General features: G+C 41.6%; 1 protein-coding gene across 2 annotated transcripts in view; it reads right to left on the bottom strand.

Annotated features, from left to right (window-relative positions):
* Positions 1 to 252: 252 nt before the first annotated feature.
* Positions 253 to 15,053, bottom strand: part of nova2 (NOVA alternative splicing regulator 2) — a 123,432-nt gene continuing 108,631 nt past the window's right edge. For both annotated transcript variants that reach the window (XM_056283960.1, XM_056283961.1), the window contains one exon: positions 253 to 1,581. In XM_056283960.1, coding sequence (XP_056139935.1) covers positions 559 to 1,581 — 1,023 coding nt within the window. In that variant the 3' untranslated portion in view covers positions 253 to 558. The remainder of the gene's footprint in view (positions 1,582 to 15,053) is intronic.

Here is a 15,053-nt window from a genome sequence, read left to right as displayed (position 1 = left end):
TAGGCAGAGGTGTCTTCCACAATGGCGGGACGAGTAGGGGTGAGGGTGAGATACCCCCTTAACCCCGCCCCCTGTCCCACCTCTGCCCTGTTCTGGAGCCTCTTAGGCAGTCAGCCTGTCTACATGGCATTCAGTTCTGTCCACACAATACACAAACGAACAGACAGACAGCTTAATTTACTAAGCAAAACAAAAACAAACAAAAAAAAAACCAAAAAAACAAAAATAAAACAATAAAAAAATCCCGAAAGATCAAGACGTTAAGTAATAAAACCTTATTTACATTTTACACATCTTTTTTTTTTGTTGGTTTCTCAGCTTGACACTCGCTCTTCGCCCTCCTCGTCTTCTTAGCATATTTTTGCTTCGCATCAAAAAAGAAATTTTTTTTCGTAATAGAGAATACTGAAAACACGCCGAAGAAAACGCGTACGCGACGATTCCTTCCGACATTCTTGCTCTCCTCTCACTCACTCGCTTTTTTTTTTATATTCCTCCCCCGAGCCCCCACTCTTTTTTCCCCCTCTTTTCCTCCTCATTTTCCATCGGCTGTCAGATTTAGCCCACCTTCTGTGGGTTGGTGGCGCGTACCCCTTGCTCGTAGGTGATTCGCTGGCTGATCAGGTACTGTGCGGCCTGCGTGGCAGCTTGGGAACCTGTGATGGTGACCTTCCTGTTCCGGGTTCCTGGAATGAACTCCCCTTTCTTGGAGATCTGGATCCTGGCACCGGTCAGCTCCTGGTACTCCACTAGCGTCTTCCCGCCCTTTCCCAGGATGGCTCCGACCAGGTTCTCTGGCACGGCAATCTCCACCACTTCCTTAGCACCCTCTGCTAGCTTCTCCGTGGCCAAAAGAGAGGATGCCACCAGTGGTGAGGCGGCGCTAAGGTAGCCATTGGTTGCCCCAGTGGCTGCGGCCAGGGATCCCAGGGAGAAACCCCCAAGACCAGCCGCAGGGTGGGCTGCGCTGGTGGATGCATCACTAGCATAGGATGCCAACAAATTAGCTGCAGCGGCAGCTGCCGGGTTGGCATTGGCTGCGACAGCAGCCAGCACCCCTGAGGCGGCGGCAGGGTTTAGCCCCAAGCCCAGGGAGTTGGTGTTGTAGCCGTAGCTGGCCAGAGTGTTGAGCGCGGAGGTGATAGCCAGCAGGTCATTGCCCGAGAAGCTGGACATGGTGGTGGGGAATGCCCCCACCCCTGCAAGGCTGGCCTGGCCTAGCAGAGAGGAGGCTGTGGCGGCCGCAGCAGCAGCCGCGGCTGGCATAACCTCGGCTGAGTTGGCGTACGGGGAGCCCGTGGGGTTGGAATTGGCAACAGGCCCCGAAATGTTGGAGTAGGAGATGTTGAGGCAGGAGGAGCTTTGAGGGTCCTCCTGAATCTTCTGGACAATGATCTCCACAGCCTTGCGGTTTTGCTCGGGCTCCCCACTGATGGTAACCACCCGCTCCTGGAGGTTGATGCCCTCGGGTTTCTGGGATAGCTGGACCCACGCCCCTGACTGCTCCATGACCGCCTTGACTGTGGCTCCACCTTTACCGATGATCAGACCTGCTGTGCTGTTCGGGACAATTAGCTTGGCCTGGTGGAGGAGGCAACAGGGTGGGAGGGAAGGATTGGGAGAAAAGGAGGAGGGAGAGAGAAAATACAGGTCATTGTTTTGTCAGCAAACTTTTTATTTTAGATACATTGATATGAATTCATATTTAATTCATATTTTCAGGTAAACGTTGTTCTTTTAGGTAGGATAGTTGAGGCGTACAGGAAGTATGGGGGAAGGTAGAAAGAGAGCGAGAGGAAAAACGTAAAGCTTCTCAGTTGGATTCATCCAAGACAAAGCATAGCAACAGAATGACTTCCCGTTTACATGAACAAGCATCGTCTGTGTTGTAGCGTTGATGTTTTTATATTCAAAATGAACGGAAACAGTTAAAAATAACATTTGAGGGGTATAAAAGCTTACATATTGGAAATAAGCAGTGCATTTATGTGTGTATGTTAAAAATAAATAGGCTTAAAGCAACAAAGAAAAAGACTGCAGAGGTGGTGGATGAGATGCTAACAAACATGGACCCGGCCTAGACGGCAGCGTTGGTTAAAACGAGAGTGTTCCTAAAAGGCTTCGCCCGGTGTAGACCGGGTTATGCACTTAGCTGGTTCAGCTACTATGAAGTCCCCGTCGTGAATATTTCAAGATCCTATTTAAGGCACATAATCCCAGGCAGCACTGCATTTAGTGTGTTAAAGTAAATGGCGCCTCCTCGTTCCACTAAACAGACTGAACAGGGGAAGGGGCAGGCGACCATCCTGCGTTTTAATACTAAACCACCCTTCAGTCAAGAATGGGGGACATGTTCGTGAAGAGGCACGTTTTTTTTGGGGGGGGGATCCCTCCCCCTTTTCTCCCCGATTGTACCCATCCAATTACCCCACTCTTCCGAGCCGTCCTGGGTCGCTGCTCCACCCCCTCTGCCGATCCGGGGAGGGCTGCAGACTACCACATGCCTCCTCCCATACATGTGGAGTCACCAGCCGCTTCTTTTCACCTGGCAGTGAGCAGTTTCACCAGGGGGACGTAGCGCGTGGGAGGATCACGCTATCCTCCCCAGTTCCCCCTCCCCCCTGAACAGGTGCCCCGACCAACCAGAGGAGGCGCTAGTGCAGTGACCAGGACATACACCCACATCTGGCTGATCCGCAGACACGGCCAGTTGTGTCTGTAGGGACGTCCGACCTAGCCGGAGGCAACACGGGGATTCGAACCGGCGATCCCCGTGTTGCTAGGCAACAGAATAGACGGCCACGCTACCTGGATGCCCCGTGAAGAGGCAATTGAAGGAAATTATCATAAGATTTTCCGACAGTGTTTGAGATCGGATGGGCCAGAAAGACATTGGTCAGAATAATGGAAACAAACGGGCAGACGAGCTCCAAGACGTGTTATGAGACATAATCAGTACGGTGGACGGACACTTACTACCTCCACAATGCTGCTGGCCAGTGGCTTGATAGGTAATGTAAACTGGTTTTGAGTGAGTTTTTACAGTTCTGTTCGTTATGAAATGTTCTCAGACCATGGAGGACAAGGTGAGTGGTCCCATTTTGGCAATAATATGAAAGAAAGACAAGAACTGGATTTAACAGAAGCTTCAAATGACCAATTCTCAATTCACACTGACATGGGCAGGAGAAACGACACCAAATGTGCTTTTCAGAAGTGAAATCAAGAATAGAAAATAGAAAAAAGTGCTTAATAGTTAGTGTGTATGTGTGTAGCCATGCAGGCAGCCTCATGAGAGAGACGGAATAGAGATCTATATGTCCACCACCTCACCACAGCCGCGAGAGAGACGGAATAGAGATCTATCGCCACCTCACCACAACCCAGAGAGAATAGAGATCTATGTCCACTACCTCACCACAGCCCAGAGAGAGAGACAGAATAGAGCTCTATGTCCACTACCTCACCACAGCCTAGAGAGAGAGAGAGAGAGAGAGAGAGAGAGAGAGAGACAGAATAGAGATCTATGTCCACCACCTCACCACAACCCTGAGCAAGAGAGACAGAGAGAATAGAGATCTATGTCCACTACCTCACCACAGCCTAGAGAGAGAGAGACAGAATAGAGATCTATGTCCACCACCTCACCACAACCCAGAGCGAGAGAGAGAAAAATGTATGTCATGCCAATAAAGCAAATATTGAATTGAATTGCAAGAGAGAGTAATAGAGAGGGAATGTAACAAGAGAGTGAAAGGGAGGGAGAGAGAGACAGAGAGAGAAAGGGAGGGTGAAGTGGAATTCTAAAGAAGGTCCTTGTGTGAGGAAAGAAAAAAAAAGCTAAAACATTGACTCGCAGGGGCCAGTGTTGTCATGGCAACTCAAATCCTGGATTCAAAGGGTAGTCACAAAACACACACACACACACACACACACACACACACACACACACACACATTCTAGTTGTGTAGCTGAAGCAACCAGAGTGGGTTTGAAGTTCACTGTTGTGTTGACATTGACATTGTGTGACGCATTGAACTCTGACCTCTTCATAATGAGAGCGCACACACACATGCACGCGTGTGTGTAACTACTCGGTGTAAAATACAATTTCTACTTCAAGAGACTCTCAACATTCCTTCCAACCTTTATAAAAATCACTTGTTTTTAAAATTAACTTGTTGCTGTTGTCCAGTGTAGTTACACAGCAAGTTATTTTGTTTTTCTTTTATTACACAGCAAGTTATTTTGTTTTACTTTTATTACACAGCAAATTATTTTGTTTTACTTGTATTACACAGCAAGTTAATTTGTTTTTCTTTTATTACACAGCAAGTTATTTTGTTTTACTTTTATTACACAGCAAGTTATTTTGTTTTTATTTTATTACACAGCAAGTTATTTTGATTTACTTTTATTACACAGCACGTTATTTTGTTTTTCTTTTATTACACAGCAAGTTATGTTGTTTTACTTTTATTACACAGCAAGTTATTTTGTTTTTCTTTTATTACACAGCAAGTTATTTTGTTTTTCTTTTATTACACAGCAAGTTATTTTGTTTTTCTTTTATTACACAGCAAGTTATGTTGTTTTACTTGTATTACACAGCAAGTTATTTTGTTTTTCTTTTATCACACAGCAAGTTATTTTGTTTTACTTTTATTACACAGCAAGTTATTTTGTTTTTCTTTTATTACACAGCAAGTTATTTTGTTTTCCTTGTATTACACAGTAAATTAATTTGTTTTTCTTTTATTACACAGGAAGTTATTTTGTTTTACTTGTATTACAAAGCAAGTTATTTTATTTTACTTGTATTACACAGCAAGTTATTTTGTTTTTCTTTTATTACACAGCAAATTATTTTGTTTTACTTGTATTACACAGCAAGTTACTTTGTTTTACTTTTATTACACAGCAAGTTATTTTGTTTTTCTTTTATTACACAGCAAGTTATTTTGTTTTACTTGTATTACACAGCAAGTTTTTTTGTTTTACTTTTATTACACAGCAAGTTACTTTGTTTTACTTTTATTACACATTAAGCTATTTTGTTTTACTTTTATTACACAGCAAGCTATTTTGTTTTACTTTTATTACACAGCAAGTTATGTTGTTTGTCTTTTATTACACAGCAAGTTATTTTGTTTTACTTTTATTACACAGCAAGTTATTTTGTTTTACTTTTATTACACAGCAAGTTATGTTGTTTTTCTTTTACTACACAGCAAGTTATGTTGTTTTTCTTTTATTACACAGCAAGTTATTTTGTTTTACTTTTATTACACAGCAAGTTATGTTGTTTCTTTTATTACACAGCAAGTTATTTTGTTTTTCTTTTATTACACAGCAAGTTATTTTGTTTTCCTTGTATTACACAGTAAATTATTTTGTTTTTCTTTTATTACGCAGGAAGTTATTTTGTTTTACTTGTATTACAAAGCAAGTTACTTTGTTTTACTTTTATTACACAGCAAGCTATTTTGTTTTTCTTTTATTACACAGCAAGTTATGTTTTAATTGTATTACAAAGCAAGTTATTTTGTTTTATTTTTATTACACAGCAAGTTATGTTGTTTGTCTTTTATTACACAGCAAGTTATTTTGTTTTACTTTTATTACACAGGAAGTTATTTTGTTTTACTTTTATTACACAGCAAGTTATGTTGTTTGTCTTTTATTACACAGCAAGTTATTTTGTTTTTCTTTTATTACACAGCAAGTTATTTTGTTTTACTTTTATTACACAGCAAGTTATGTTGTTTTTCTTTTGCTACACAGCAAGTTATGTTGTTTTTCTTTTATTACACAGCAAGTTATTTTGTTTTACTTTTATTACACGGCAAGTTATGTTGTTTGTCTTTTATTACACAGCAAGTTATTTTGTTTTGCTTTTATTACACAGCAAGTTATGTTGTTTTATTTTAGCTTATTTTCGTTAGAGAATGGCCAGCCAGTAAATAAAGCTTTTGAATGAGTGAGGGAACAGGTTGTGTGTGTACAGACATAGTCATACGTGTTATTGTGAGTACACTGGTACATGTGCAGTTGTTTGTGTATCTGAGTGTGTGCATGTTTTTGTGAGTTTGCGTGCATCTTCTCACCTCAGCATCGAGCTACTCTCACCATACCTTTATGAAATCATACAAAGAAAACCCAAAAACAACTCTGCAATTTGCTGTCTGCCTGAAAGACCAATACTGATAAAGAGGAGAGAGAGAGAGAGATGGTAATTGGAGGGCTCCCACACTCTCTATTGTATACAATGGATTGATCCTTGAGCTCTCTCTTTCTCTCTCTCGCTCTCTCGGGCCTCTTCCTCTGTCACTCATTTTTCTTTGCAGTGAATTGATCCTCGCTCAACCTCTTTTTGTCTCTCTCTCTCTCACTACTCTCCTTTTTTTCCTCTTTCCTTGTCAAGGCCAAGTCTTTTTCTTCTCCATTTCTCCCTCCCGTCAACACAGACACACCACCACTCTGTCAAATTCGAATTCAAATTCAAATTTGCTTTATTGGCATGACAAGCATTCTCATATTGCCAAAGCATTAATAACATATGATACAAAATACTTAATGTCATAACAAGCAACACAAACAAGATAAGACCGTCGAAAACAAACAAACAGACAAACAAACAGACATATATTAGTGAAGTGATTTTAGTCTCTCATTGTCCCTCACTTTGTGGCAGCTGCTACACACTGCTGCCACCATGAACATTGGGCTTTCTCCCCTAATAAGTAGGGGACTGCCTGGGCAGAGTCAACATGTATTTGTGTTTTTGTTATTTTTGTGAATTTGGGGTGGTATTCTTTTCTTATATGTTTGTGTTTGTCACATGGGGTCAGGAAGTGGAGCTGTGTCTCCACCACTCCTTGACCACGGTGAGACACAGCCTGTCTGTCCTCTCTGGGCAGCAGGTTTGTGTGTGTGGGTCCTTCTCCATGGCCAGGCTGTGCTCACTGAGTGTGTACATTGTCAAGGTTTTTCTCAGTGTGTTATCAGTTAGGTGGTCACATGTTCTGCCGTGGTGTACTGTCTATTTAGAGCCACACAGCCCTGGAGTTTACTATGGGTTTTTGTTATTCCGGTCCAATAGGTTTCATCATTTTGTTTTTGTTGATTGACGATCTGGTTGGGTGGAATGTGTTGAGGAGTGATGTCACTGTCCTGAGGCTGGTTATTATTAGTGGTGTTAGAAGGTCTAGTATTAGTCTGTTGAGCGTCAGGACCAGTTGACTCAGGGGACTCTTCTCTATGTTCATCTCATTTATAATGACAGGATTTGCGGTCACTCATTTTTGGTGTTTCCAGAATTGAATGTGAATTATTCGAGGGTGTTGGCCTAATTCTGCTCTGCATGCATTGTAGGGAGACTTCCTCTGGACCCGGAGGATTCTCTTACAAAATTCTGCAAGCAGGCTTTCGATTGGATGTTTTTCCCTTTTTCCGAATTCGTGTTTTGTGAGAGGACCCCAAACCTCGCTGCCATATAGTGCAGTTGGCTCAATCACTGATTGGAATATTTTGAGCCGGGTCTCAATTGGGATGGCAGCATGTGTTGACTTTTGGATGGCATAGGAAGCCCTTCTTGCCTTCTCTTTCAGTTCATTAACGGCCAAGTTAAAATGTCCAGTGGACAAACTGAGGATCTTGTGAACGACTTAAACTCAAAATATGGAATATCTTTGACAACATTGCACCTGTTAAAACTAAAAACAGAAAAACAAAAAGCCTCCTGGAGAAATGGTGTGGTTATTAGGCAGCTTAAGAGAGACTGTCGCCAAGCAGAACGACAGTGGAGAAAGACTAAACTTCAGGTTCACCATGACATTTACAAGGACAGACTGAACAAGTACTGCAAAAAAATTAAACAGGCCAGAGTCTTTTTTTCTCTAAAATCATTAATGAAAATATTAACAATAGTAAAGTGCTTTTCTCCACTATTGACCGAATTATTAATCCACCATCTCCAAACCCATCAGAGATGCTGTCCACTGAAATATGTGAGCAATTCGCTACATTCTTCAATAACAAAATTATTGCCATTAGACAGAACATTAGTGCCTCAAGATCCAGTAATGAACCTACCCTCCAGTTCTCCAGAAATATCACTGGCGCCATGTCTCACTTTGACACTCGAGACCTTAAAAGTCTACACAATATTGTTAGGCAGCTCAGGTCGTCCACCTGCTGCTTGGATCCTCTCCCTACCAAATGTAATTTTTTTTTTAATTGCTTAGCACATGACGTTTTAGAAATTATTAACCACTCTCTTCAGGCAGGTATATTTCCTGCAGCACTTAAGAGCGCTGTCGTTAAGCCACTTCTGAAGAAGAATAATCTTGATGCAACAGTTATTGCCAACTACAGGCCCATCTCCAACTTACCATTCCTCAACAAAATCCTTGAAAAAACAGTTTATTCTCAAGTTAATAAGTATTTAATATCTAACAACCTTCTAGGCATTTGTCAATCGGGTTTTCGATCTCACCATAGCACAGAACCGGCACTTATCAAAGTTGTGAACGATCTGCATATGAACACAGATTCTAATAAATTGTCTGTTCTTGTGCTCCTGGATCTCAGTGCTGCTTTCGACACTGTTGATCATGATATCTTGCTAGAGAGATTAGAAAAATGGGTCGGCCCAGTTCTCAACTGGTTTAGAACATACCTTCAGGACAGGCAGTTCTTTGTGTCTATTGGAGACTTTTCCTTGGACAAAGTGGCTATAGTGTGTGGGCTACCCCAAGGTTCGATTCTTGGACCACTACTATTCAATCTCTATATGCTCCCACTTGCACATGTTATACAGCAACACAAAATAAATTATCATAATTATGCAGATGATTCACAACTGTACATATCCCTATCTTCTGATGACCTAGCTCCCATACGTTCCCTAATTCAGTGTATTGACGATATTACTTTATGGATGTCAGATAACTTTTTACAACTGAACAAAGACAAGACAGAAATACCTATTTTTGGTGCAAAGACTCAGAGACAGAGAATTGCAGCTCATCTCAGCTCTCTGTCTCTGGAGTGCAAAGGTGAATCTAGAAATCTTGGTGTAGTGATGGACAGTGATCTAAATTTCAAGAGCCACATCAGTCATCTCACAAGATCAGCCTTTTACCATCTTAAAAACATTTCAAAACTAAGGGGCTTTCTATGAATATCAGACTGTGAGAAATTAATCCACGCTTTTATAACAAGTAGACTAGACTACTGCAATGGACTATTCACCGGCCTCCCAAAATCAGTTGTGCGCCAACTACAATTAATTCAAAATGCGGCAGCCCGTGTTCTCACCAGAACTAAAAAGTATGAGCACATTACACCTGTTCTTAGATCTCTGCATTGGCTCCCCATTAAGACTAGAATTGATTTTAAAATTCTTTTAATTGTAGACAAAGCGCTAAATGGCCTTGCACCACACTATATAAAAGATATGTTAATTCCTTATAAACCAGCAAGAACTCTCCGGTCCAATGGCAGCGGTCTTTTAACCATCCCTCATGTCAGGTCTAGAAGAGGGGAAGCCACATCTTCTAATTACGCCCCAAGTAGATGGAAGGCCCTGCCTGAGGACCTGAGAGAGGCCCCCACACTGGACACATTTAAAAACCTTACTTTTCAAAACAGCCTACAGCTAAATTCATAGTGTGTGTGTGTTATATATTTTGCTATTTTTATATATTCTGCTCTGTTGTTACTTTTAATTAATCAGTGTTTATGGCACCTTTATTTATTTCACTAACTCGGTTTTAAACTTGTTTGTACTTTTCTAGAAGTTGGCTGTACTTTTATTTATTTATTTTTGTGAGGGGGGGATTTTATTGTGTGAAGCACTTTGTTACATTTGTTTGTATGAAAAGTGCTATACAAATAAAATCTGATGGATTGGCCTGATCTTCAGCCCTAGGGGTGTGTGTGTAGTTAGTTGGTTGTTGGATTTTAGTTGTTCCTAGAGTGAAGTTGGACTTTGTTCCCTGACATCTGGACCTTTTTTGGAATATAACTATTTTAGTTTTTTCGGGGTTAACGGCCAGGCCCCGGGTCTGACAGAACTTTTCAAGCAACTTTTCTGTCTCTCTTTGTCTCTGTCTGTCTGTCTGTCTCTCTCTCGGTCCTCTTCCTCATTTTTCTTTGCAGTGAATTGATCCTTGTTCAACCTCTTTTTGTCTCTCTCACACTACTCCTTTTTTTCCTCTTTCCTTGTCAAGGCCAAGTCTTTTTCTTCTCCATTTCCCCCTCCTGCCAACCCAGACACACCACCACTCTCACTCTCCCTGTCTCCCTCTCTCTCTCTCTCTCAGTTGACATGTGAATCGGTTCTGTGATGGGTAATGAAGTCTTTATTGGACAGGTTTACGTTAAGGAGTGACTTTTTGTTCCTATTCTTAAAAAGAGGTCATGTTAAAGTCTGTTTCTTGTTTAATAAAGACTTCGGTAACACTTTAGTATGGGGAACGTAGTCACCATTAATTAGGGGCTTATTAGCATGCAAATTAGCAACATATTGGCTCTTATTTGGTCATTATTACGTACTCATTAATGCCTTATTCTGCATGGCCTTATTATACACCCAGTAAGCCATTAACTATGAGTTTTCCCTCTATAACCTCAGAAGTATTGCTTATTAGTAGTACCATCTCAATATGCTTTGCTTAGTATGGCCTTCATAAGGTGGTAGTACCACAAGAAGAGTTATTCTCCCTTACTAACACTTAATGAATATGCTCTGTTCTTACATAACAAAACACAAAACTACAAGTGTTCATAGTGTTAAATTACTCTAAATTAAGTTTTTGTTACTTAGAATATGTTCCCCATACTAAAGTGACATCTTGATCATCACTAGTAATTAAGTTTTTTTATGTTCCCCATACTAAAGTGTTACCAACACTTCTTTTAAAATTCAAAAATTCTCTCTCTGTCTCTCATCAACATGGTGAATCCTTGATTCTGCTTCTTTCTGCCACACTGCATTTAACGGGGGGGGGGGGGCTCTCAATGCAGCAGATTTCTGCCACGCAGCAAATGAATTTACATAACAGGGAGAAATTTGTACGAAGGCAGATGTGTTGGGGGGGGGCAGCCCTCATCGTTTCATCTTCTCTACGAAAGGATATTAGGCCCCCCACCTCTGGCGAGTGTTTGTTTGCGAGGCTGTCTAAAACCTCACAAACTCCGTGGGATTAAAAAGGTGTGATTTTTTTTTGTCCCGCCTCTATTTCTCTATTCATGTTTTTCTTTGAAATAAGTCAAGAAGGTGGAAACCTTTTATAGGTTAGCGGTTTATAGCTTCCTCACACTAACATGACTAGTGTGAAAAACAGCCTTGAGCTGCAGCCTTTTTTGCCCTGCCCAAGTTCTCTCCATCTCAGCTTCGCCAGAAGAGCGCTCAGTTAGACTGGGCTGGGTCGGGCTCCTGCATCACCCTGAAGGGGTTTACTCTGCAGTAACGACCAGCTCGCTGCTCACTAAACAAATCAATAAGTTGACCCAAAATATTGATTTAAAATTGTATTTTATTAATTCAAAAATGGTTTTATTGTTTCCCCTAAAAAAAACTGCTAGATTCGTTAGTCCGTTAGAACTGCATCCATAGCAACGGCCTAAGAAATAACAGACCGTAGAATGCTGTAATTGGCTAATCCGGATCAAGTATTTAACAAAACCGTGTAATATAGTTTGGATAACACTCCATTGGCAGCCATAAAACTGAGCGGTCTTTGGTGAAATTCCGTCAAAATTGTGTCTGCCAGTGACGTCACTGCAGAATGGGATTTTGAAAACTAACTACCTAGTTTGCCAACAGGCTGTACTAAATAAGAAAATGTGAATATCAAAACTACACACAACTGTATAAGATTATGGGAAAAACAACGCCACGTATGGATGTATTAGAAAATGTGAATAATGGTGCTACATACAGCTGTATAACATAGCGTTAATATCTGTAATTTCTTACGCAACGCAGCCCATCAGCAAACCACGAAGTGAGCTTTCACACTCATCAGTTGTCTGCCAGTGGTGTCACTGACAGACACAAATTTGGTGACACAAGGAAGACTGCAAGGTAGATAGATAGATCGATCGATAGCTAGATAGATAGAAAGATAATGTTGAAAATAGTGACTGTTTCCTGCACTCACAAAAAGTGTCTCGCAGGTGTGACGAACCTGCAGATGTTCAGGGTATTTAATGTAGAGTTCATAATACAATTAACGTGATGGAGGAAACAATCTACTTTGACAGATATAGTCCCTGTTATTACAGCTTTTTTATCTGTTTTGATCCTTTGGCTAAGCTCGTGTCAGCTTCTACACCAATTACTTGTTTACTTGAACCTTTACCCGCAAAACCTTTTAAAGACCTCTTGCCTTTCCTGGGACCTACAATGCTAGACATTGTTAATTTATCACTTATTACTGGCACTGTTCCTAGCAGTTTTAAGACCGCTGTTGGCAAAACTCTATTTAAGAAACCGCACCTCGATCCAGGGTCTCGTAATAACTATCAACCAGTCTCCAATCTTCCATCCTTGCCTAAAGTACTAGAGGGAGTTGTCTATCAACAACTTTCGACCTATATAGAAGAAAACTATCTATATGAACCTTTTCAATTGACTTTAAGGGCCTGCCACTCCACTAAAACTGTCACCAGAGTGGTGAATGATCTTCTACTTGCTGTGGACTCTGATTCCACTTCTGGGCTTCTACTATTGGACCTCAGTGCAGCTTTTGACACCATTGATCACTGTATACTATTAGATAGATTAAATTGTAATTTTGGTGTCTCTGGTTTAGCTCCTACTTATCTGGAAGAACACATTGTGTCCGCTATAATAATATCACATCGAAATTCTCTGATGTTACATATTGTGTACCTCAGGGCTCAGTTCTTGGCCCTCTACTTTTCCCTCTTTATATTTCACCTCTTGACCAAATTATGCGCGGTCATGGAAAAAAACTGTATTGCTATGCGGATGATACTCAACTGTATGTGCCTATAAGGGCTGATGATCATACTCAAATGACTAATTTACAGGCCTGCTTTGGCTGCTGTGAAAAATTGGATGTCATTAAATTTTCTGCTTTTAAATTCTGATAAAATGATAAAGATAAAGAGATACTGGTTGTTGGCCCTGCTACACACAGGCACCAATGTGATCAAGTAACAACAACAATCGACAACTCTGGGATTTCATGAAGTGTGGCAGCCAAAACTCATGTTATGTTTGATCCCAGCCTTTCCTTTGATAAGCACATTAAAGAAATCACCAAACTGCCTTTTCCCATTTACGTAACATAGCTACAATTCAGTCTTTCCTGTCCATGGCTGACGCAGAGACTCTAATACATGTGTTTGTTTCATCCAAACTTGATTATTGTATTGTTCTGTTTTCAGGTCTGCCACATACTACGTACTAGTACTAAAAGTCTTCAGATGGTTCAGAATGCTGCAGCTAGAATCCTAACTAAAGCTAGAACATTTGACCATATTACACCAATTCTTGCCTCCCTTCATTGGCTTCCCATCCATGTTAGATCAGACTTCAAGGTGCTTCTGCTGACTTATAAAATCCTAAATGGGCTTGGCCATCTTACCTGTCTGATCTCCTTAAACCGTACAGTCCATCTCGAGCCCTTCGCTCTCAAAATACAGGGCTCCCGTGTGCACCCAAAGTTAAACAGAAGTCAGCTGGTGGCAGCAGGGCCTTTTCCTATCGGGCCCTTTCTAGTGGAATAACCTGCCTGCCGCCATCAGACAATCAGAGTCTGTCGAGTCCTTTAAATCCAAACTTAAAACCCATCTTTTGGCCTTAGCTTACAATTAGTCGCCATGAAGTTGAGTGCTTCACAACCTGTACTGCACGGCGGGCCGGTTTCTGTCTCTGAATTTACCAACCGCTGTTCTCCCAATGAGATTACAGAGTATAGACAAACTGTTCTCATCTCTCACATGTCTTTTCTCTCTCTCTGAATGATGTCTTCTCCTTTCTCTTCTCCCGTGTGTGTGAATGGTGTGATATGAGTCTCCCCTGTGTGCTTATGCAGTCTGTCCTCCTCCCAGGTCTCCATGGTGATGGTGGTCACCACCTGGACACTGACTGGCTTCCTCCCCATCACACTTTTTAGATATCTTATTATAAATCCATATAATTGTGTTATCCTGTCTCACTGTTATATCCTCCTCTCACTCAGACGTGTGACGAACGTCTTTTCTTATCTGTTCTCCCGTGTATGTGAATGGTGTGATGCGAGTCTCTCTTGTGTGCATGTGTAGTCCGTCCTGTCAGGTCTACATGGTGATGGTGGTTTGTGAATGGTGTGATGTGAGTCTCTCTTGTGTGCATATGTAATCTGTCCTGTCAGGTCTACATGGTGATGGTGGTTGTGTAGCTCGGGGCCCGGGCTGTTACGGTGGCGTCTGGACTTTGCTTGGCATCCTCTTCCTCATACTCTTCATACATTTTATAATTCTGTTATCCTCTGTTGTATTGTGTCATTGTGCGTTGTGCGTCTTGGGCGAGAGATCCTCCTCTGTTGCTCTCCCTGAGGTTTCTCCCTGTTAAAGGGTTTTTTTTTTAGGGAGCCGTTCCTTATCCGATGCGAGGGTCTAAGGACAGGGTGTTATGTTGCCGTAAAGCCCCCAGAGGCAAATTTGTACTTTGCGATACTGGGCTACACAAATAAAACGGACTTGGCATCATGGTAGATTTGAAATATAAAAGGTACCTTGGCTCTGCCTATCGAAGTGCCCTGATCAGGACCGACTGGTAAATCAGACATCGGCCTCACATGTGTTTGCAGCTGATCTTGGGGCAACACCATTTCGCCACAGCGACTTCGGTTCCAACACAGCAGACTTCCTTCCTGTGAACACTCTGTAAGCTGAGATGTTGTGTATTATATTTTCAGCCGGAGTGACAAACGATTTCAAAAGTCAGCCGCCTGTTTGGAGCAAGCCACCCAATACAGCGAAGAAGAGTGGGTGGAGCGACAGATGTGGAGATGAAGGAGGGGGATGAGTCC

The sequence above is a fragment of the Lampris incognitus genome, chromosome 7, assembly GCF_029633865.1.
Source record: "Lampris incognitus isolate fLamInc1 chromosome 7, fLamInc1.hap2, whole genome shotgun sequence".
NCBI lineage: Eukaryota > Metazoa > Chordata > Actinopteri > Lampriformes > Lampridae > Lampris > Lampris incognitus.
Note: the sequence above shows the minus strand (reverse complement) of the source record. Positions and strands in the feature narration are given on the sequence as shown.